Source organism: Sebastes fasciatus, chromosome 10 (genome assembly GCF_043250625.1).
Source record: "Sebastes fasciatus isolate fSebFas1 chromosome 10, fSebFas1.pri, whole genome shotgun sequence".
In the NCBI taxonomy this organism is placed as follows: Eukaryota; Metazoa; Chordata; class Actinopteri; order Perciformes; family Sebastidae; genus Sebastes; species Sebastes fasciatus.
In genome coordinates, this window is record NC_133804.1 from 13,648,178 (window position 1) to 13,672,279 (window position 24,102).

Here is a 24,102-nt window from a genome sequence, read left to right on the forward strand (position 1 = left end):
TAATATGAAGTTAAATCAGTCATTATTCTAGTAAAGTACAAGTTTTTATTGCTGTGATGAATTACAGGTCAACAGCATCAAGCTCTGTGATGATCCACATAATGTCCTAATCAACGAAAACAAGCAGTTATTTGTGGATCTGTGTCATTTAGTGGAGGCGTAGACGCTTGGTTAAGCGACACCATGAACAAGGGTTAGGTGACGGAAGTAAACAAGAGAGATGTGGGGCGAATAAAAAAAAAGAAAAAGGAGTGAGTCACACTAAGCACCTCTTATCAGAGCTGGGCGTAAGCATGATGACAGCTGTGACAGTTTAACACCCTCTTACATGCTCACATCACAAAATGACAACCTGCAGCGTGTTGACTGGCTGCCAGCTGAGGGAAATGAGCAGCGTCTGGGCACAAAGTCCACTTCAAACACACACAATTACAGCCAGTGGAGATTAGTTAATGTTTAAAATCAGAGGTGCAAAGGTTTCAGTTTCTATGAATAATTGTTGATAAGGGTACCTGGATAAAATTCAGGTAAATGGTTTCTGATAAACCAGCAGCTCACTTCTTTCACTTACAACTTGGGACTCCATAACTTCACTATATTAAGGTTTTATTAGGAAATAATACATAGTGATAATACTCCTTTTGAGATCTGTAAACTAAATCCTAGAATAAACTGTCTGGAGGGATTAAAAATGAGGAAATATAATAAGAATTTGTACAACATGTAGAACGAATGGCAGCTAGCTTATAGAAACCTGAACACATGGGACGTACAACATTGATTCCTATGGCACCTTTAATTGAGGAACACATAGCATTACAGAGTAATTTGAGACGGAACAGGAAGTGGATGACCTTAACAGTAGAAAGATCGGTTTCTGATGGCGTTTGATTATCCCCGTCCTTGATCAGGTAGTATAAAAGAAAGAAAAACAACCTACAAGTTCTCCCCTTACAAAAACAAATCTTCTTTACAGATTACAACTTCGTAGAAACCCAATGAGTAAACATGTTCACGTACCGTGTAAAAAAAAAAAAAAAAGTAAATCAATCTATCTCTTAGAAAAAAAACAAGACATTCACTATATTTTTGCAATAATTCAAATGGAATGGAAAAAGTCAAAACTAGGACCTTCAACAGTGTTAATGAAATATTTGGTATAAATTGACTGAAAGGTAGACAATGAAGGATTGAAAAAAGTGAATCTACAAATTCAGTTGTAACATGCAATGAACTGGTTTTAGTGGCAGCCATGAGAGAACACATGAGGGTGGAAGAGAAAACCTAAAGGCACACAGTTTGAAATACTGGAGATAAAATGAGATGGAAATAATAACGTCAGCATACTGATTCAAAATGTAGTTTTATGGACCGTGTGAATTACAGTCCAGTCTTATAAACAGCACAGGCTTATAAACCAGAACACTTCCTTCAAATGATCATTCCCCTTTTGCTGTATTGGGGACAATAAAACAGTATGGTTAGACCGATGTACTGGTTGAACTGGCTGAAATGACCCTTTTTAAAAAAAAAATGTATTTCATGTTTTGTTAACTTCCCTACGATTGAATATATGTGGATATTTGTGTCAAATTTAAAAAATGTGAATATCAGCTTTTTGTTTTTTTACTTCATTCTAAAAGAAAAAAAATCTAGTGCAGCCCTTGAATACCCATACTTGACTGGTTGAACCCTGACACACAGTACTTCATCCCCACAGTAACAAAAGAGCTTCCCCTCTCCTCTCTTGACACTGAAGACGGAGGAAGCAGACATGAGATAGTCAGCGTCCACGCGTCACCAGAGCAGATGGAGCCTGAGAGGAGCTTAAGTAACTGAGACGTAGCCGTGTAGCCTGGTAGTTAGATCGAGTGCCGCAGTAGCCACTTCATTGGTCGCGCTGATACAATCTCCAAAAGGAAGTGGCTTCGAGTAGGATTGGATTTAGCTAACAGGCTAGCAACTTATAAATAAGATGAGAGGAGGAGTGGGGAGCAGTCCTCATGACATTTTCCCTATCTGGATCTTCTTCCAGGCCTCTGAAGCGGTGAATATACAGGAGTCGATGATTCCTGCGACTGTGAACGTCCCGCCGACGATGGCACAGATCTATAGAAAACACAAGTCACTCTGTCAGTCTCTGATGTTTTCATCTCTGGTTAGAAATGGCTCAATTCATCACAACGATACATTACACTGACAGATCAGCATGTGAAGGAATCCAGCAAAGAGAGCCCTGCTGCAGCTTGACTCACGATCTTGAACCATGACTCATGATCACACTATGAACACAGTCATTTCCTACCCCAAATGCCTTAAGTCATGATGAACCTAAACAACTCAAAAGACAAATAACGGTGTAGCTCATATCAGCCAGGCAGCCAATTTAATCCTGACCGCATTATCAGTCAGCAGGAAACCTTCCCGCTGAGGCGGTACAGGCTCAGACAAAATTCCTCAACCGACAGGGTCAGGTGGGGAGAGGAGGCAGAGAGAGAGAGGAAAGGAATTCAGGAGGTAATAGAAATAGTTGTTTTTCCACAAAATAAAACATTTTAAAAGGGACTGTTTTTTAACTTCTTACACGTATAAATCAATCCCATCCAACTGTCAGAGAGAAAGCAAATAAGCTTATTTCCCAAAATGCTGCTCTATTTCTTTAAATGTAAGACTTCAAAAGACCTCTTATGAGACCAATAGAGAAAAAGAAGAAACCTAAAATCACAAAAGCATACGCGAAAAACTACAATAGTAGTCTCAACATAGTTTTGTGAGACATACTGTGTGCTTATTTCGATTTTTTACTAAAAAAATGTTTAGATTATGGTGCCTTCAAATGAGACTCGTGAGCTTGTGTTTACAACATGGGAAGTCGTGCACGGGATATGCTTGTCGTTGAAGTGGTTAAGTCGTGAGAACACCGCTGCTAAGCAACGGCAACGTTACTGTCGGCGTCTAGAACGAAGCCACAGGAAAAGGATAAGGCAGTTTGGAATATCAACATTTTCCTCAGACATATTATACAGTTACGAAGAATTACAAATACGACTAACATTGCAATATATTCACTTATTATGTACCGAAAAAATAACTTCCATGGCCTCCGCCATTTCTGACAACGTCGACAAACACGTCACAACTCGTGACCTCTGAGCTTTCAGAAACTTTCCACTTCCGAGGTCGTGAATACCACAAGAGAGGTGGTCGTTCATATGGAGTCTTCTCGTGAACGCGGTAAACACGACCCCAATTTAAAGGCACCATTAAACTCGTATTAAAGCCTCCGAACACCCACACAGGTGTTTTCAGTTAAAGTGGCTGATTAGACCTCTTCTCAGGACTGTGTGAGCGTGTATAGAGTCTCCTGTTAGCCTTGTTGCACCTGTTAGGGCTGGACAAATTACACCTTTATCATCACACAATCAATGTAAGTCCAGTATTCTTTCTCCTTTTAGTTACATTTTAGTCGACACCAGCTCCTGAGGAAACTAGGTGCCTCTTTATGGTGCTGGGCAGGTAGCGTACAGGGGGTTTATCAGGGCTTTTTCCGCTTAAAACAGCTGCCTGTTGGTGAAAACAGGGTTGATGAGAGCGGAGAGTGAAGCAAAATAGTAAAGCTGCTGTCATTAAACCAAAACAATGAGCTGAAGGATGCTAAAAAAGCTCAATAGAGCTGAGGGGAACTGCAGAGTTGGATTATAATTCACTGTGGGTTCATCACTACAAGCAACAACTTTCATGTTACACTTCTTTTATATTTTTTTCCATTGGAAATTAGAAAAAAACATGAATTAGTGAGCTTTACAGAGAGGGGATGTGTTAATATGGTGCCTTCAAATGTGGTCGTGTTTACCGTGTTCACGTGAAGAGTCCATATGAATGACTCCCCCTCTTCGTAAGTGGAAAGTTTCTGAGAGCCCAGAGTTCACGAATTGTGACGTGTTTGTTGACGTTGTCAGAAATGGTGAAGGCCATAGAAGTTAATTTTTTCGGTCCATAATAAGTTAATATATTGTAATTGTATTCGTATATATGTCTGAGGAAAATGTTGATATTCCCAACGGCCTTATCTTTTTCCTCTGCCATTATGCCTTTGCATTTCCTGCATTATGTTACCCGCTTGCTAGCTTGCTAAATTGTTAGCCTCTGTGGCTTCTAGACGCCGACAGCAACGCTAATATTGCCGTTGCTTAGAAGAGGTGTTCTCACCATTTAACTACTTATTGTGTACATGACCTCCCATGTTGTATACACAAGTTTCAATTGAAGGCACCAATAAACACAGGTGTAATTGATAAAATTACTCGGCCACCTAAATAGAACAGGTCAACAATTAATGTTATTAGTTACACCTGTGTTCACCCTGCAATCACATGTCAAAATTATTAAAATGGCTGCTGTGAAAGTGGCCTATAATGTCAGTGTTGCATTCACGGCTCATTTCTGCTGCCCTTACATGGAAAAAAATCCCTTATTGCAGCTTTAAGATGATGTTTTAAGCCTAAAATCACAGTTTTAACTGGATTTAAGACCTTTAAAATACCTGGAATTAAAATAAATCTTAATACTTTCGGCCAAAGATTTCTTTTTTGTTCTGACAATTCACTCACTGTTGTGATGAAGCGATAGACGGGCTGTCTCCTCTCTGTGTACTTGACTGTGATTGGACTGAGGTCGTATCGGAACCAGATGGCCGGGATGATCCTGCCCGTGTGGCTGTAAGCGACGTACTCCTGTGTGAGATGAAAAAAAAAGAGAGAGCGTGTTACAAATTTAATTGAGTTTTGGAGCGACGCCTGGCGAGAGAAATCGATTTAATAAACATCGAGACTGTTAATCCCATTATGTTCAGAAATCAATTCAGAGCAATCTGTTATTTCATTCTTATCTCCGGTGGTGGTGGCGGCGGCGTTTATGAGTCATTACAGAATTGCTTTCAGATAAAGTCACTCAAAAGTCATGAATGATTCATTGAAAATGAATGTTGGCTGAATAAAACTGGTGAAGTAAGCGAGGAGGAGGCTACAATGTGTTGGGAGTAATTGTTATGTGATGACATGGATATCAGTTTATCCTAATTCACCTGATGCGTGCCTCAGCTGGACCTTTAATTATGCTTTGGCAGTGAGATTTTGGATATTCCGCTCAGGCTCTCATCCTTGTCGATTCACAGCTGAGCTGCACTGTTATTACTCCCAAACCCAGCTGTCAGTCACAGTTCTAGGAAGTGTGTTTATGGCTTGTTGACATCTGGGGAGCGTTTCCAGTCACTAGGGGTGAGCTTTCACTTCCGTTTGAGCGCACAAGTTAACGCAGCGATACACGCTCAGGCCATATGTTGGGACGGTATAACGCTGCTGCCTCGATGTGCAAAAACATATGACACAGAGGGTGGGATCCAACAGGTGAGAGAGGGGAAAGGAAAAGAGGGATAATAGGAGGAAGACAGCACCTTGTTGGCTACAGTGTACTGGTAGGAGAACCTCTGTTTGCCTGATAGGTCTTCATACACTGTTGGAACAATCTTCAGAATGTAGTCATGGGAAGCCAGAGCTGCAAGAGAAAAAAAAACAAAGTTATTTGATTAAAATAAAGTGTCCAAAAATGGATGCAGTTTGGATCATGACATAACTGGCTGGATCCTTTACATCTGGGATGCAGTGTCAGCTGTGTTTTCCACTTTGGATTCGACGGACGTCCACTAGGTGTCCCATTTCATTGCATCACCCCGTGCCTTACATAAAAGTCCCATAGTGGTTCTGGTGAGTGCATGTGCAGCGTGGATACGTACGATTAGATGACAGCCTGTTAGCCCCTCCTAACGCATTGAAGGCTCCTTGTACTTTCTGTACCTGCATGACAAAAGAGAGAAAAGAGATCTGTGATCAGCGAGCCTTGACACTCTAGATCTTATCTGTATCAATTTTTCGTCTGGGTGTGTGTTTCAGTGCCGACCTGGAGCTTTTCTCCAAAGGCCAGCTTGTGGATATTGTGGGTCATGTCTGGGCTCTGGGGCTGCGCTGTAGCGCTGTGTGTCGACACATGGAAGTTTCCTGGTACCTGAAGACACAAACACAGAGACACAGACAGAGTTAGGTGAGTCTATGTGAGCACCTGTAACACATTCAGTTAACTAATGACTAAGTCTGAACACACACACAGTTGGTTGGAAACTAAATGGCCCTTGCCTCCGGAAGAAAAATCCACTTTAACACGTTTCACGTATTTCCAAATATTCCACAAGCAGGAGTGTTAAATGTACAACTGCTGGGTTAATCATCTTAAATGGAGTGGAAAGACTGACGCACAAGACGGTGGTAGGACAAACAGGACTTCACAGGGCCCAGACTGCAGATGTAACCAAAGCCGATTCCATTTAACATAACTCAATTTAGAGGGGAGGAGGCAGGAGCTCGGCCTCACTCGTCTCCGATGGGGGCTCGAATGCTTCACTCAAGTTCAAGACAAATAAACAACATATAGTCCAAGAGCTTATGTCCCACAAAAATATCAGACCTCTTATCCGAAGCATCATAATGTAATTACTGGGCACAGAAAAAAAGCTGACTTTTGCCTTCCTCTGAAGGAGACCAGCCATTTAAACTCATACAGTGAGTGTGGGTTATTCCTCTTCTCCACTCTACTATGTGATGAACAGTGTTGGGGAGTAACTAGTTACATGAGTTACATGAGTTACGGAGTTACGTAACTAAATTATATAATAAATGTAATTGGAATCAGTTACAGTTACTAAGAAAAAGATGTAATTAAATCACAGTTATTGAGAAAAAATAAGTAATTAAATTACAGTTACTAATCAAAATGTTGGTGATTACAAAGGGGTTATATCTGAATATATTTTGGTAAAAATGTTATATGTAGAACATAACATTCATTATGTTGCTCTGTTCCAATCTTAATTCTAGTTTTATTAAAGAACTTTTAATAAAAGTTTGACAGTAATCAGTGTTGAGTAATGTTGTGAGGTTTACACTGACTGGTTTAAAGGTCCCATGTTGTAAAAAGTGAGATTTTCATGCTTTTTTTTATTATAAAGCAGTTTTAAGTGCTGTATAAATACTGTTCAAGTATCGAAACACTCAATCCACAGAGAAATACACACAGCCTGTATTCAGAAACTGAGCCCATAAATGAGCCGTCAAGATTTCTGTAATTTTGATGTCACACAACTGTACAATATATAGACCATTTCACATTTTAAACGTAAACACTCTAAATGTGTCCCAGTTTATTTCCTGTTTGCGGTGTATGTGAATGACATCAGCTAACAGGAAGTAAACATGTACCCAAACTGTTGCCTAGCAATGTGATAAACAGAGAGTTTCAGACAGAGGGTAAAAACAGGCATATTCAGGCAGACAGTATGAGGAAAATTATGTGTTTTTTGAACATTACAGCATGTAAACATGTTCCTGTAGAAACACAAAATACAAGTATGAACCTGAAAATGAGCATAATATGAAAACTTTTTGATTTTAGAACTTTTCATGTTTATAGACCAGTTTAAAACATTTGTTAGAAAAGTAATCAAATGTTATAAGTTACACTACTTTGATGAAATAATTTAAATAGTTACATTACTGGTAACATTTTTACAGGGTAACTAGTAATCTGTAACCTATTACATTTCTAAAGTAACCTCCCAAACACTTGTGATGATGAGGTCTTACTTTGTTGATGGTGAACTCTCCCTCAAAGCGACAGCCATCACCCTGGTTGAGAGGGATCTTCATGGAGTTGTCTATGTGACCGACCTCGTGGCGGCCCATCTCATCCTGGATGTCCAAACCCACCACTGAAGAAACAAGCACACATTAATAATTTGATAAATAACGAACAAGAAAGAATATCAACCAAAATATTATACAGTTCTGGTTCCAGACTTGTTCTAATATCAGTGCTGAGACAATCAGTCCATTAATCAATTAGATTAATTAAACAATAGAAATTAATCAACAACTGTTTTGATGATTGATTAATGCAAACATACCAACTAGGGCTGCAACTAACATTTTTTTAAATGATCAATTATCTATTTTGTTTTGACTAATCAAATTGTTGTTTCAGCGCTATACCAAACATGCTGCTTTTCTCTGTTTTGTATGATAATCTTGATCTTTATTTTGTTTATTGAGTTCAATAAAATGAAAAAAACTACAAACACTAAAATCATAAGTTTACGCAGGTGCTCACACAGACGCAAAATTAAGAATAAATGTCAATATAGACATAAATTGTTATTATTTATTAACTATTATAAAGACAAATAAGTTAACTGAAGACATCACCACATTGCAACATGTATTTTTCCAGATTTTTTGGACTCTTTATGGACTAAACGATGAATTGGTTATTCAAAGAAATGATTGATAATGAAAATACTCATTAGCTGCAGCTTGCTCTCTTTTATTTTTTTTACAGTCAAATAACCAAACAAGCACTTTTTTATCATCAGAGGAAGAAGAGAATAGTAAAGAGAGATTCTGCAGAGGGTGACCCACAGAGTAAACACACAAAGTCCAAACAGACCACCTATCCTGCCTGTCTGTGTTTTTCCATCTAGACTTCCCTGACCCCCCCTCGTGTAGGCCGCCGTGTGTTGGCACACTGGCAGTGGCCTATTTTCAGAGCTGGCCTGAGTTGTGTGTTGGCTAGCGGTGCAGAGAGAGAAGTCTGCTGGACCTGTGCTAAAACCTCCACATGTCTGACCTTTGACATTCAAGACAAGTCCGACCCCTGAGCCCCCCCCACTCTGTCTGTCCAGATCTCAAAATACAGTGCACAAACATAAGTTAAGTCTGCCACTGTGGGTGCGTCTGAGCTGGTTGTTTCTCCTTTTTAAGACATTTAGAAGTGGAAGTGTGTTCATGTAAAGTGGATCGAGGGGGGGGAGGGGGGGAATTATTATAAGGTTATTACACGCGGTTCTGCATTTCCATGAAGTCATAAATCAAGACCTGGCAACCCGTAAAGGTCAGTGGAGGGAAACGGTGTTTAAATCCGGAGCAGCAGAGCAGATAAATAGTAAAAAGAGATGAAAATGCCAGCTTTTCCATGATGAAGTGATTCCTCTCCCTACAAGTAAATATGTAATGGATGACAACCTGTTTGGAGGCCTGGAAAACAAACTGATGTACAATAGTAAATCGCAGGGAGGACGGCTGAGGAACATTTCTACTCATGACATGCAGCTGCAGTGTGGTTACACCAGTGTGTTTGAGCTGCTATTTAAGAGGGCCCCACATTTCTGCAAAAAGTTGAAATTCTGCAAATAAACAAAAACCACCATACATACAATCACCCGGGGCTTTAATTGGAAACGGCATGAGGCGGCCTTTCTTTAGGCGTGCCATGAGTGACCTCGTCTAAACACATGGCCAACAGCTGTGTGTCTGCATGCCAAAGCCTCTCTCTCTCTCTCTCTCTCTCTCTCTCTCTCTCTCACACAGAGAATCTGGACTTCATTTTTCACACGAGCATTTATTAGCTTTGCCATTTTTGGATATCGCTCGAATCAAAACGAATGTGTGTTTTCTGTGCTGCCCTCGCCTCGCCAGTGTGTGTGTGTGTGTCATTGGGCATAGTTTCTGATGGGAGTCATGAGGAGCAAATAACCGGTGACTGCTCTCCGTCCTGCCCACATCTCTGACACCGAAGTACAGCGGACGAGCCAAGAGAGACAACTCAAACTGGCAGCGCGAGATCAAATGGATGCGACGCGGCCCCGGAGGCTGGCCTGAAAAATCTAGTGTTGTCTAGCAGCATGCCACAACACACCCAAGTAAACAAACCGCAATGTGGCTTTGAGAGTGTACTTCTTCTATCTAGGGCATCATGTATCTTTTTGCTAATATGCCATATTAAATGATAGGACATGGTACATAGGGTACTGTTTGATAAAAAGGTAAGGAACAAAGAAACAATTTGAAAAAGAGAACACACAAAGAGGAAGTGTAGTGCAAAGAAATTGTGTGTAAAGTTGTATATATGTATATATTATGTATATACTCACAATCACAGTGTAAGTTTGGCAAACTGATGTTTAAACTCACTTCTATCTTCCCACCACTCTCTTTATCAGGATCATCCACATACAGTTCATTTACACTGTAATGGACAGAAAACAGGAAACATGGTTAGATGAGCTCCAACCAAACTTTTAATGAGAGGAAAAAAGACAATTTGAGTAAAAAAAAAAGAACACCACTTTACCAGTCGGCGATTCATCTTCTGGCAAATTATAAGACTATTTGTGTATCTTTAGTGTAATTTCCTTCCTGTTACATCCCCCCTCCCCCCTCCCCAAGTCATCCCTTATTACACATCACCAAGAGGCTGACGCATGCACAGAGCCAATTTCCTGTGAAAAAAGTGACTCCATTCATTGGTTACAACACGGGCCGAGCAGAATACATCATAATGAGGGCATTGACATTCATGATTAAGTCACCGGCTTGTTATATTTCAGACAGCAGATCCTGTGCCAACAAAGGAACTGCCCTCTACATTTAGTGTGTTTCAGCCACAGGATATTACAAGATACTTCACCCTATATTATTCTGAGATTTGATGCGATACCTACATTTCTGTGGCTATGAATCCCGTTAGCTCAGACAGGAACAGGAAGAGTATGAAGACACAGCAGAGGATGGAAACTGTGGGCAGAGAGGAAGACAGTTAGACCTTGTTTAAAACACTTAACCCGCTGCCGATCTGACATACTTATTTCACATTAATCTCAAATTACGCCGGCATTTCAAGGGATGATGCGAACCAAATGAGCCGGGCTCTTCCAGCCTTTAGGAATGGCTGACATAAGATATTAATGAAATCACAGCGGCCATAAAAAATGTCCCTAAATAGCTGTTTTACTGGCGGTGTTAAGTCTGCCATTACGCAGGTTTTTAAAGACCCTCCGACACTAATTACACATTAAATACCAGCACAACAGGCAGCCATTACAGCATATCTGCTCTGAGAGAGGTGAGATCATGCTACGCAAGCTCATTTTCAGTTTCCTTAGACAAACTCACACACTGACAATCACCAAGGCCAAAAATGGCTCCAACAAAGAACTAAAAACTAGACAGAAACCAAATTAGGAATTATTAACCTTAAACAATAAATATTTTTGTTCAGTCTGAGTCTAAATAAAGCCTGAGCTTAAAAAGGAGAAGCGACCAGGCTGATGTTTTTCACTTCATGTGTCAAACTAAATCAGCCAAAGGGTCACATAAAACGTCGTCATGTGTTTACTAAGATAAACATGGAAGGAACTGATCTGTGTCTGCGCAACTGTGGTCTATCCGGTATGACGAGCGGCTCGGCCAGAAAAGCTCTCACTCAGCAGGTGAGGCGTGTTTACGTGGCAACTGTCTCCTAGTATCTCGCTGTCACGTGACCTTGTGGTTGGCAGTGCATCACAGCCAAACCTGCGGCTTTAAGGTAATGTTTAAACCACAAACAATAGGGAGTGTCGCTATGACACATAGGTCACCAATTCAGGCTAGTTAAAAGACTTGTACAGTAATTCTCTCCGGGCTTCAAAGGGCACAATACTGGAAGGGGGATTACTAAAGATCAGCATAATAGACTGCTACTGTTTTAAATTTCAACAGCTCTGCAATGGAAACACTGACAAACCAAATGATTTACAAAAGACCTCACAAGTGTTTTTTTATTTAAACTCAAGCTCATCCTTCCCGGCACTCTCTCATGGGATGAAATGGGCTTAAATGTTGCTTCATTCTAACAGAGAGAAGCTTTCGACACAAAGAAACTGATACAATTACACCATGAATCAGTCGGTGACAACTGAAACTAGTGCCGCATCTCTAGACTGCCGAAGGCTCATTTCCCCCCCACACAGATAAATGAGAATTTTCTATCAGAAATGACAGAAAATCAGTCAAATAACAGATTGATACATTATGTCCAAAGCTAGAAATGGCTCCGGAAACCACTGTGTGTTATTGTTCACAGTAAATACCGTAAAAATTGAACTCAGAGGAATGTGGGCCCTAAAACAAAATAACAAAAGCAGACGGGGTCAAATATTTGGCCTTTTGTGAAAAGGGGGAGTCTGTTTCTGGTTCCAAAATGTGAGTTTGACCTGCTGTGGATGAAGCAATAACCGTATAATATCCAAATCAACCCAATGCCCTCACCCCTAGACAGTGGATGGAGACAGGAAGGGTGTTGATTGTGCGCAGGAAGAACTTCCATCCATTTCCTCATGGGTGGAAACCGTGCGGATATCTTTAGCAAATCCATTCTAGCCCCTGTCATCCAGGAAGGTGTTTTATAATCTGAGTTGAACTGTTCATTATTCAACGGCAACACCAGTGTTTATCCATCCAGTCATCAGCTTGGTTTGACGTTGACATTTTCTTCTACCCTGTCATCAGCGGACCCATGAATAACCACTACTAGTAAATGACAGAGAAAGAGGAGCCAAAAATGTGTCATCGGTGTCTTTTGTATTCAATCATGCGGGTGAATAATCAATACACTTCCCTGATTGCGCAATGACGTATCGATGACAAGCAAGAAAAAACGCATGACCTGCATTCAGATTTCCACTGATGACTTCTCACGTGGCCCGAGGTGATGAAAAAGCGTTCTCATTAACATTCCTGCCGTGCTCTTTTGTGCTAAAGCAGGTAACCTAGTTCCCTGTGCTGAATGTCAGGATGTACTGGGACAGGTGGGTACATGAACTACATCTGTCAACTCCTCCCGTGCCTGAACTCTTTCCAATACATCCACCCACGTAAAACGCCCTTAGGTACGCTAAAAAGTAGGCTGGCTAAGATTACAACTTTATTAGTTATTGACATTTAAGAGCAGGCAGTATAGATGGCATTAACATGTGAATAAATACTATTATTTGGATTAAAGAATGTTTTAACTTGTTGTTTTTTTTTAATTTGGATAAGAAGATTGACTACACTTTCATGTCTGTATGCTATATATGAAGTTAGCTTAGCACAACAGGGGAAAACAGCTAGCCTAGCTCTGTCCAAAGGTAAAAAAAAAACTCATCTCAAGCTCACTAATTAACAAGTTGAACTTAAAAATAGACTTAAAGTTTATTAGCATCATCATTTACATACAGGTACATACTGTACATGAAATTTGACCTCCCGCTTAACACATTCTTAGCTATTTACGAGCAGTTGGCTGCCGTAAAGCGCCAAGGGAGCCACTTGGGGTTCAGTGTCTCGCTCAAGGACACGCAGACAGTAGGACAACGCCAACCTTGTGGTTAAAAGAAGACCCGCTCTACCCCGTCTCTTCTACCCACTGAGCTACAGCTGCCCCCAAGGTATCAAGGTTATATCTCGGTTGTTTAGTCCAAAAAACTATAAGTTGTGGTTTTAATATGAAGCTAGAGAGCCAATAGCTGCTTAGTTAAGCTTGGCACAAAGATTGGAAAACTGCTAAATTGGCTCAGTTTAAAACGAAATCAGACCACCAGCACCTCTAATGCTCACTAATTAACACATAACACATTGTTCGTTTAATACGTACATAAACCGAATTGTAAAAGACAACAATAAAACTGCAGCTTGTCATTTGGTTTTGGTGTGAATTTGTTATAAGCTGCTGTTAGGAGAATTATGTTACCTTCAAACAGAACCAGGCTGACTGTTTTGAGTGTTTGCACTAAGCTAAATAGTTTAATATTTTATGTACAGACATGAGAGTGGTAGCAATCTTTTCAGCAAGAAACCAAATAAGGGTATTTCTAAGTTTGTGACTGAATGGGGAAATGGAACTTTATTGCATCAAACTTAATTCAACAAAATATCCAAATCAAAAAAACAACCAAAAATAGAAGCTCATAATTTTGACTCACTGCAAGCTCCCGTGTATGTGGGCTGGGTGAGATCTTTTGGCACTTTCCTGTAGATATCGAATCTGCGGAGAGAAAGGAAGAAAAGGAAACAAAAAAAAAGGGAAAAAGGGGAGTGAGAAAAAAAAAAGAAAATGTAAACACTACGTGCTGAGAAAAGAAGCACATTCTGTACCCATAAGGCCGTGCGATATTACAGCAGAGTGGTGGAATGTTAGTTCTGGATCAACGCCATTACACACAACAGGTCCAGACAGCCGGCCGCAACACACATACACACATTTTACAGGGTAACACGAGAGCACACACTTTGAATGTGTGCTCTGTAATTGCGACCTGACCCCAACAAAGGTCTCTGACGCTCAACATATACACAGGAAAACACAAAGCCAACATAAACACACACCAGTGAAAAGAGGCACACTGGAATTATAAACACAACTTATAATTATATGGTTTTATCTTCAAGTGGAAGAGCAATTACATACAGTAACACCCGCAGTGAAGGATTCGGGCTGGCTGGTAGACTGCAGGTTTATTCTCATCGAAATTTTTTAGCTTGACATTTTCATTTTGACTTTTAAGATGCGTAAATCGGTGAATCAGAAGCGGAGGAGGATCATTGCAACCTGACACAATCAACTCTCTTATGAAATACTGTTGTTGCCTATTTGAGGAACTAAGGGGGTGGGGGGGAGGAGGGGGGGGGGGATGTACTACTCAACACCAAAACTATTTAGGTTCATGAGTTCTTGCGCATGTCCTTTTTGGGCAGCGAAACATTTTCAACCCCAAAACTCCATCGCTGACAAACCCCACCCACTCCTTCTTCTCATCTCCACTCTCACACTCACTCCCCTTCCTCATCTCCTTCCAAAAAACACTCACATCTGTGAGCATTTCTCCCACCGAGAGAGCCGTCGGTGAAATAATCACAGCTGATGCAGCGCAGGGCGGAGGGAGGAAGTAGGAGGGAGGGGCTTCCTGTCCGGACCAGACCCCGCTGCTTTTCTTGTTTGGCCTCGACTTTCACTCCTTTGTTTTCATCCGCCGCTAAAGGACCTCTGGATCCTGAACACCTCAGCCAGCTTCCCTCAGTCTCTTCCTCTCTCTCTGATCCACATCCATCTTTATCTTACAGCGCCCATGTCCCATTAGGATTAGATCACTGTGCATTAATAGCTGGCCTGGTAGGATATATAGCATAGAGAGGAACTGGGTGGAGGGGCGGGGGGGTCGCTCTGTATCAGGATCAGAATAACTTCACACTTCCTGAATGTTAAGCTATAATGTGTATAGGGAGGGTCTCTTTTCCTCGAGTCCTCTCCGCCCAGCCACAGTACCGACCTCCTGAGACCACCAGACAGGTGGAGCGATATACACCATTGTCATGTGAAAACCTTGATAGTCTAGTTTTGTGGATTTCTATCTTTCCGGCTTCAGTTCAAGGATTACATGCTCTACTGTGAAGAGAATACATCATCCATGTTGTTATGGAGACTTTGTCGGCACGCTTAGTTTAAACTCCAAACCGCGTTTTGTGGTCACGAGTGGTCAGGATAGAAACAAGAACTTAAGCTCTAACATGTAGTGTATTCATCCAACAGCAACTATATAAAAAAACTGTAGGAAGAGACCACTGAGCTTGTTTACAAATATATGATAACAAGCAAGTACGCTTTTAAATTACACATTTAACATACAAATGACTTATTATCTAATTATTTAACAACATTTTAATGTAAATTATATTGAGATCATTCAGATATTATGTATATGAATGCATTTAAAGTATGCTTCATTATACCAGCTAATGTCACTAGGGTTGTAACGGCATGAGATTTTCACGGTACGATGACCACCTCAGAAAGTACCACGGTTTCACAGTATTACATCATTGGTTTCATTTTCATTATTATTATTAGTAGTAGTAGTTACATGACCCTTAAAGGAATGAGAACAGAATTATAATAAACTGATTTGTAAACCTGACGTTATATGACTAAAGCATGTCACAGGGTTATTAACAATTAACATATACTGCAGATGCGCGACAGAACAGCCAGGCTGTTCCTGTCTGTACCTTTAACTCACACACTCACTTATGTCAGTTTTTTTCAATACCGTATACGCAAATGTACTCAGTATGATAACCGTCAACTTTCATACCACAGAATACCTTGAGACCGGTTTACTGTTACAACCCTAAATGTCACAATTTATTACTAATGACACACCTTTTAATGGATTTTAAATATGTTACGGATATACATAGATATCCTTTTTGGGGTACTTGTACACATACTTTATGTACATAAGCTCTTTTTGAGTTCTACTGAAATCAAAATTCACTTAAATATATTTTATATTGTTTTCATAGCACATAAATAGATCTTGGTTATATCATATCACACAAAACAAGCAATCGTTATATACTTATTTGTACGTTTAAAATGATATACATATTTGCACACTGCACAAACCTGGCAAGCAGCTGATTTGCCTTTGAAACACAGTTTCGAAGATCCTCACTCCTCGCTGTATAGGATCTCAAACACTTATTTTTAGGAGTCACAGTTTCCCACTGCTAAATTCGAATATGAGCGAGGAAACAAAATCTCACTCGTCTGGTCACTCGAGACGTGAGATGGAAACTGATGCTGCATGTGAACTTTAAATAGCCTCAGATGGACGTTACTGTACATACGTCTGTCCACCGACAGTCTGGATATATCTGGACACGCGACACAAAGTCTGAGTTACACTTGAAGTTACAGGTTGGAGATAAGGACAAAAATAACGTTAAGGGCATCGCTGCACTATCGCCCACCCTGGCACACCATCACCCCCCCCCCCCAACATCTGGAGCTCAAATATACCTATGCAAGATGATTTCAGTATCACTTTTAATCCATCTCAAGATGTTTAGGAAACTCCAGGACAGGAATATTAACACCTCACTGTGGCCACAGGGATACGTTTTGTCCCAGACGCTCTTCTCCCTCTTTACAAATGATTTCAGGTCAACATCAGACTCCTTCAGGATTCTGAAATATGCTGACGACACCACAATTGTAGGACTGATCTCGAAAGGCAATGAAGACACCTAACAGGCTGGAGGTAGAGAGGTCAGTCATCTGGTGCAAGGAAAATGACCTGGATTGAACGGAAAAAAGACTTTGACAACTGAACAATCAATAAAAGCATGCATCCTCATCGGCAGCCAACCAATTACAATACCAGACTCCTTCAAGTTCCTTGGCACACTCATCAGCAATAACCTGAAATGGGACCTCAACGCCAACCATCAAATGCAAAATGCCCAACAGAGACTTTATTTCCTGAGACAACTAAATAACATAGAGTCAGGCAGGGTCTACTGGTCCAATTTTCCATAGCCATAATCCAGAGCATCCTGTCTATCAATTACTGTCTGCTATGGAAACACACCTAAGTACACAACAAAGGAAAAGGACAGAATTACCACCACCAGAGCATCCGCTCATAGGCTGGAAACTTCATATATTCACAACCCACAATGTCACAAGCAACCAAGATTACGTATGACCCTCTTCCCCCGGATCACCATCTCTTTCAGCGTCTCACCTCGGGCAGAAGGTCACTAGGAGGACGGACAGGACGCCTTAACCGGAGCAACTTCCCCAAAGCTGTGCAGTTGACAAATACACTATAAATTGTAATTGTATGTGGAGTTGTGTACTGTATGTTTTTCTTCTCTTTGTACTTATGTCCTTTCTGTTTGCACTGATGTGAAATGTGGTGTACTGCCTAGCCGTGTGGTAATAAAAGAAATTTTAATCTTGATATGACACAATATTTACTTAAGTAAGTAAGAACTATGACAACACTGACATGTTTGTTGCATTACAAGTGTGCTTAATCTGGAAACATGTGAATCATCTATAATATTTCTAAGCATATAGTCTATTAATATTTGTTTATTGTGAAGTAACACTTAAACAACAGTATATGGAGTACATTAAATATTTGAATTATTAGACTTTTATGTAGATTTAACACCGTGCACTTCAGTCACATTGAATAATATAATATATTTCAATTTGAAAAATACTGCAAAGCGTAATTTATATTGCACCAGTTGAAAATATAGATTTTAATATATGACAAACATATACGTTTGTTCAATTAAACTCATATATGATATGGTAGCATTTAAATTACATCATAAAGCATCATTGAAAATGCACAAGTTGAATTATGATTTCATAAAATATTAAAAAGGTGCCACAACAACGAGGTTGTTTTGTTAAGAAATACATTCAGTGAAGTGTATTAATGCGGTGATTTAAATGTAATATACTAACTTAATATACAAAACACTCAGATACACTCAGGTTTACTCATTATCAGGTTGGATGAGAACTCGGTTTCGCTTAATTTCCTCCGCTCAGAACACTTTGTATTCATGAATACTAATGTTGACTCTTGAGAGTTCACCTCTCGGTCTCGTTTGTAATTTCCTGAATTACAGTCAGCACACCTCCCTCCGTCACTTCCCCCTGCTCAGTCTTCTGTAAAAATGGGCTCAGATGTCTCGTTATTAGTGAGGACATGGTGTACCAGCATCATCTCTCTGTTGACACCACAGGGCCTCTTTTCAAGGAAGGGCTCTCACTAAATAAACCATCTCGCACATGAGTCATAGTGAGTCAGTAGTTCATCCCTTTTTCATGTATTGCTGAGTAAACTCACATGACGGATGTTTATGATTAATGTTCTTCATCTCACATCACAAGCTATAAGCAACAACCTACATCTGTTTTTAAGTAGGTTTTCATTCATTCACCTGCCTGAAGTGTTACATCAAGTATCAAACAGTAAACCCATTACTGCCAGGATTAAAAGATATGACATCTATTGACACTGAGCATCTTTACTGACGCTATAAAGTCACCATGATCTAATTATCCCGGGAGCAAACACACAACATCATCAGGTTAGCCCGAACCCAACCTGCGTGTGTCAATAAATGACATAATCTGAAGGTCAATTAAACTTTGGGATAAAAGCCTTTCAGTTATTCACTCAGTCATTCAGAGGAGCTGCTGTTTTGAATGAGGTTATCCTTATCATTAGAAGCTGATCTCCGTTTATATTAATGCTGAAACAACACAGAAAGCCAATACATTTGGTTAAAGGTAATTCCAGTGTTATTTCCAATTTGAGGTAATGTATCACAGCATTTCAGAACATTCACATCCAGACTAATACATGTTTAGTAAGAGTACATGATGAGAAGTGTAAAGATGGAGCATTTTGAGAGAGGGGATGTGAAGAAAACTCTTTCTGAGTGGACTAAGGTCAGGTTGGTTTTTACATGGATGTTTGGTTTATGGATGGGAAAGCGCTCATCCTGTTTGAAACAACTAATTTCAGGTTGGATACAAATTGGAATCAATTGCGGTGGCAAAATAATACTAATTATTAGGGCTGACCCAAACGCTTCAAAGCTTTAAACGATTCCATTATATTCATTAAACCCTGTTTGAGTAATGAATATAATGGAATCGTTTAAAGCTTTGAATGGAGCTTTGAATTAACGACTCCATGGATAATGGAGTCGTTAATGTTTGCTTAAAACTACAATGCCCAGCTGTTTTAGGAAATGACTAAGCCTTCTTTAAATATATATCTGTGAGCCGTCTCTAAAGATTTACATCTTCAGTGGGCACCAATGAGCTTGGAGTGCCACAGACGACGATCAGAAAAAGACCAGCTGTAATACTTTTACATCCAATAAAATTACTTCTGGTGTTGTTATTATATTCAGTAGTCAAATACAACAAAGCATTCTGGGAATACATGCTATCCCAGAGTATGGTGTAATCTACGGTAACATATGTTGCTCCACACTCTCACCCTGGTGACTAAACCCCCTCCAGTATCTCTGAGTGGGTGAAAACTCGATACAACTAGTTAGTTGGTCAATCAAATCATTTCCAGCTGTTGCAACACAGGTTTTGTATAATCAGGGTATTGTGGGTCAGTGAAGTGTCAACTGAACGGGACGTGACCACTTGATAACCCCATGACACACCCGCTCTCACACAGTTCATCTACTGTAGTGGTGCAAACGAGAGTTACGCCAGATCCTGTGTGTTGGTAAATTCAACACAGCTGTGGTCTGCAGGAAAGACGAGAGCAAACGTGATTACTTTGACAGACAGCTGATGTGTGTTATCCAGGGCCGCGTGCAACTCATCATTATCATCAGCAGTTGCCAAGGTAACATCTACAAATAGCTCGGACCCAAAAAATATTAGATTTACAGTTATGTAAAAAAGAGAAAAGCAGCAAATCCAAAAACATTGGAGAAGCTGGAATAAGAGTGTTTGGATTTTTTGCTGTATAAATGAATGAAATTATAAATTGATTATCAGAATAGAATAAATCAATGAATCAACTATTTTTCAGCAGTAGTGTGATCTAACCTTGGAAATTTTATTTTTTTACCAAATTATGATCCAAATCAACTATCACTAATTACCAAGGATGAAAATCCTCCTGTGCTGTTCCCTGATGAAAATATATTTACACATATGTTTTAGTCTGACCTTCCTCTTAAAGCTGGAGTAGGAGAGATTGGAGCAAATATGATTTAAAAAAAGGTCGCTATATCTTGACAGTAGTACATGAAACGGGTAACCTGAAAAAAATAATGTTCCTCCGGTGTCCTCCGGTGCTCCTAACGGCATCTGCAGTAAGAACTGATCTGAGGTCTGCTGTCCATCTGCTGTCTTTGAGAGCCGGCTGTCGATCACTCGCGAACTCCGACCAAATGGTCAAACTAGGCAGCACTGATCAAATATTAATCAATATTCTGTTACGTTAATGCCTATTTCTCTCCTCGGATGTTTTCAGAATCATCTTGTAGTGCACGGTTTAGCTGTAAAATGAGAAAGTTTGTGACGCTGCCCCCATTGTAGAAATCTGTTGAAGGAACGCCAAGTTCCGGACACATGACCGGAGCACAGCCAATAGGAACGCTCTCTCTCTCTCTGAAATGACCTGTGATTGGTCAAAGTCTACCGTCACGGGCTAGATTTTTTAAAGCCTGAAAACAGAGCCATGAGGAGGAGCAGAAGTCTAGTTATCGCTCAGAACACTTGAATAACAATATGCTGAAAGGTTATTATAGAATTTTTGCCCAATGATGCCAAAAATATACTGCCTACTGCCACTTTAACTTTGTTTAGGAGATATCGACCTTATAGAGCTAATAATAAATACAATACATCAATTAGTCGATCAACAGAAAAATAATAAGCAACCATATTGATAATCAATTAAATCGTACTAAACTTTCAAGCAATAATAGTGACAAAATACCAAACATTCTCTTCTTGAGCCTCTCAAATGTGAAGTTGTGCTGCTTTTCTTTTTCCAAAAATTGACTTGCTCCCGCACACACTTTACTCTGCTTTATTAGTCAACGTTTCGGTCAACAAGGACTTTCATCAGGACATTGTTGACCGAAACGTTGACTAATAAAGCAGAGAAAAGTATGTGCGGGAGCAAGTCATTTTTTGGAAAAAGTACATATTGGAGGGGATCTACTCCCAGCACCACAAAACATTTTTGAGAATGTGCATGTTTTCCTCTCCATGCTGCTTTTCTTTGTCATATCATTGTAAACTGAATATCTTTGGGTTTTGGTCAAACAAAACAAGACATTTGAGGATATCCTCTTGGATTATGGGGAGTTTTGATGGGCGTTGTTTCCTACTGTAGACTAAAAGGTTTGGATTGAAAACAATCTGCATATTAATTGATCATGAAAATAATTGCTGGTTTCCACCCTACTACTTTAAGTTAATACTTTAACTTTAAGGGTTGAGCATGTGATTGAAACAATAAGAGTTTGATAGAATACCAGTCAGTATCTGTCACTGACCACTGAATGTAAACATCCTGTCCTTGATTTTGATTGGGGTGCGCTCTATTGACAGTTTCAACAGCCCTGTAGGTGTGACTATTAGCTCTGTTGCCTATTGCCCAACAGTATCTATAGGTTAGTTGAATGATCTGTTAAGTCAGGTGTATTTCTGACTGTCTGTTTATTGGTGGCTAATTGGCTAAATGGCTTTGACACTTTTTGTGTATTTGGGAGGATCATAGAGCCTTGATTTGCGAGTAAACAAGTTTGTCTAGTGCAGGGGTCAGCAACCTGCGGCTCTGGAGCCACATCTCTTACTCTTTAGCTCCTTTCCAGTGACTACCTGTGGAATTTTAAAAAAATTAGTGGAAATGAATAACTGTTTTTTGTTTACATTTTCAATTTTATTTTTCATTGTTGTAGGTCTATGATACGACGGTACGATGGAGTATTAAGGCCACATTTAGGAAAAAAAATAAATCTGAGATTTCGAGAATAAAGTCATAATATTACGAGAATAAAATCATAACATTACGAGAATAAAGTCATAGGTTTACGGGAAAAAAAGTCATAGTATTAATAGAATAAAGTCATAATATTATAAAGTAGTAATTTTACGTGTTGTTTTCTTTTTTTCTCCTTAAGTTATGACTTTACTCTCGTAAACTTCTGAATTTTTTCTCTTAATATTACGACTTTTTTCACATAAAGTTATGACTTTATTCTCGTAATATTATGACTTTTTTCACGTAAAGTTATGACTTTATTCTAGTAATGTTACGACATTTTTTTCTAGTAATATTATGATTTATATTCTGGAAATCTCAGACTTTTTTTCCCTTCAATGTGGCCCTAATACTCTGTAGTACATTTTCACTTTGGCCCTCACTGCATTAGACTACTATCTACTTAGAGTCTAAGTATATAGTCTAAGTCTTAGACTATAAACTGTGTTATCTTCATCACAATCACAGATTTTTTTTCTTCTCTTTGCCTAAAATGTCTCTTTTGATAGTAAAGGTTGCTGACCCCTGATCTAGTGAAACATGCAGCCACTGTATTGAATGTATAATGTTACTATTGTTCTGTAATCAGTGTCACATAATAGGATGGATGAGGATGAATCTGCACATGCGCAGGCAGGAACCCCACACACAAACTCTTGTGATCATACCTGAGCATCACACCACAACACAAACTCTACACCTCCAGCCACAAAGCAGCCCATTCATGCTCCAAGTTAAACACCAGTTACAACTTTGACTCATTAGTGGGGCGTTGCTTTGACAACAGTTAATTCATCCGGAGCTCACAGAACCGTAAAAACAACCACCACCGTCTCTCCGTAGCTCCACACAAAATGAACCGTACTCACCTCCTAACATCGAAAGGCATGGTGTTTGATATAGGGGGGGTTATTAACACAAAGCTACAAACAACGGGCTACCATTCAGCTCTCTCTTCAACGCTACCGGTTGTTCATCGGTACCGGGCTGACGTCAGCTTAGGACGCTTTGCAAAAGCTGATTGGCTGAGAGATACTTCCGGTTTGCTGTGATTCTTCTTCCGGTGAGTCCGTGTCATCGTTTCTATGGCTCTGTGTTCATTTAAAAATAATAATAATGTTGAATTCCCTATATATTATATTGTTTTATTGACGAAAATCTAGTATTTTGACTGTATTTAATTTACTAAATACCTTATTTTATATATATTTACATACACTGTAATTATTATCATTACTATTATTGATATATTATTACACATTTTCATTTACATACATATTTATTATCATTACTATTATTAATATATTATTACATATTTTCATTTACATACATATGTATTATCATTACTATTATTTATATATTATTACATATTTTCATTTACATACATATGTATTATCATTACTATTATTAATATATTATTACATATTTTCATTTACATACATATTTATTATCATTACTATTATTAATATATTATTACATATTTTCATTTACATACATATTTATTATTATTACTATTATTAATATATTATTACATATTTTCATTTATATACATATTTATTATCATTAATATTATTAATATATTATTACATATTTTCATTTACATTCATATTTATTAATTTATGTATTTATCAAATAAAGACTAGGTCTTGAATATTTAACTAGTATTTCGCCTATATTTAATTTACTAAATATCCTATTTTATACATATTTACATACATATTTATTATCATTACTATTATTAATATATTATTACATATTTTCATTTACATACACTATTATTATCATTACTATTATTAATA

General features: G+C 39.0%; 1 protein-coding gene across 2 annotated transcripts; it reads right to left on the reverse strand.

The window, feature by feature from the left end:
* Positions 1–781: 781 nt before the first annotated feature.
* On the reverse strand, positions 782–23,332 carry ergic1 (endoplasmic reticulum-golgi intermediate compartment 1). 2 transcript variants are annotated; one of them, XM_074648307.1, is made up of 10 exons: positions 23,173–23,332; positions 13,883–13,944; positions 10,604–10,676; positions 10,034–10,128; positions 7,692–7,816; positions 5,956–6,060; positions 5,792–5,852; positions 5,453–5,553; positions 4,611–4,733; positions 782–2,109 (listed from the first exon to the last, which is right to left on the reverse strand). In XM_074648307.1, exons 1-10 carry the CDS (start codon positions 23,190–23,192, stop codon positions 2,002–2,004), a joined length of 873 nt encoding a protein of 290 aa, XP_074504408.1. In that variant the 5' UTR covers positions 23,193–23,332; the 3' UTR covers positions 782–2,001. The 2 variants fall into 2 exon arrangements, with proteins under 2 accessions (XP_074504408.1, XP_074504409.1); XM_074648308.1 differs by lacking the exon at positions 13,883–13,944 and having other exon boundaries at positions 23,173–23,305.
* Positions 23,333–24,102: the final 770 nt, after the last annotated feature.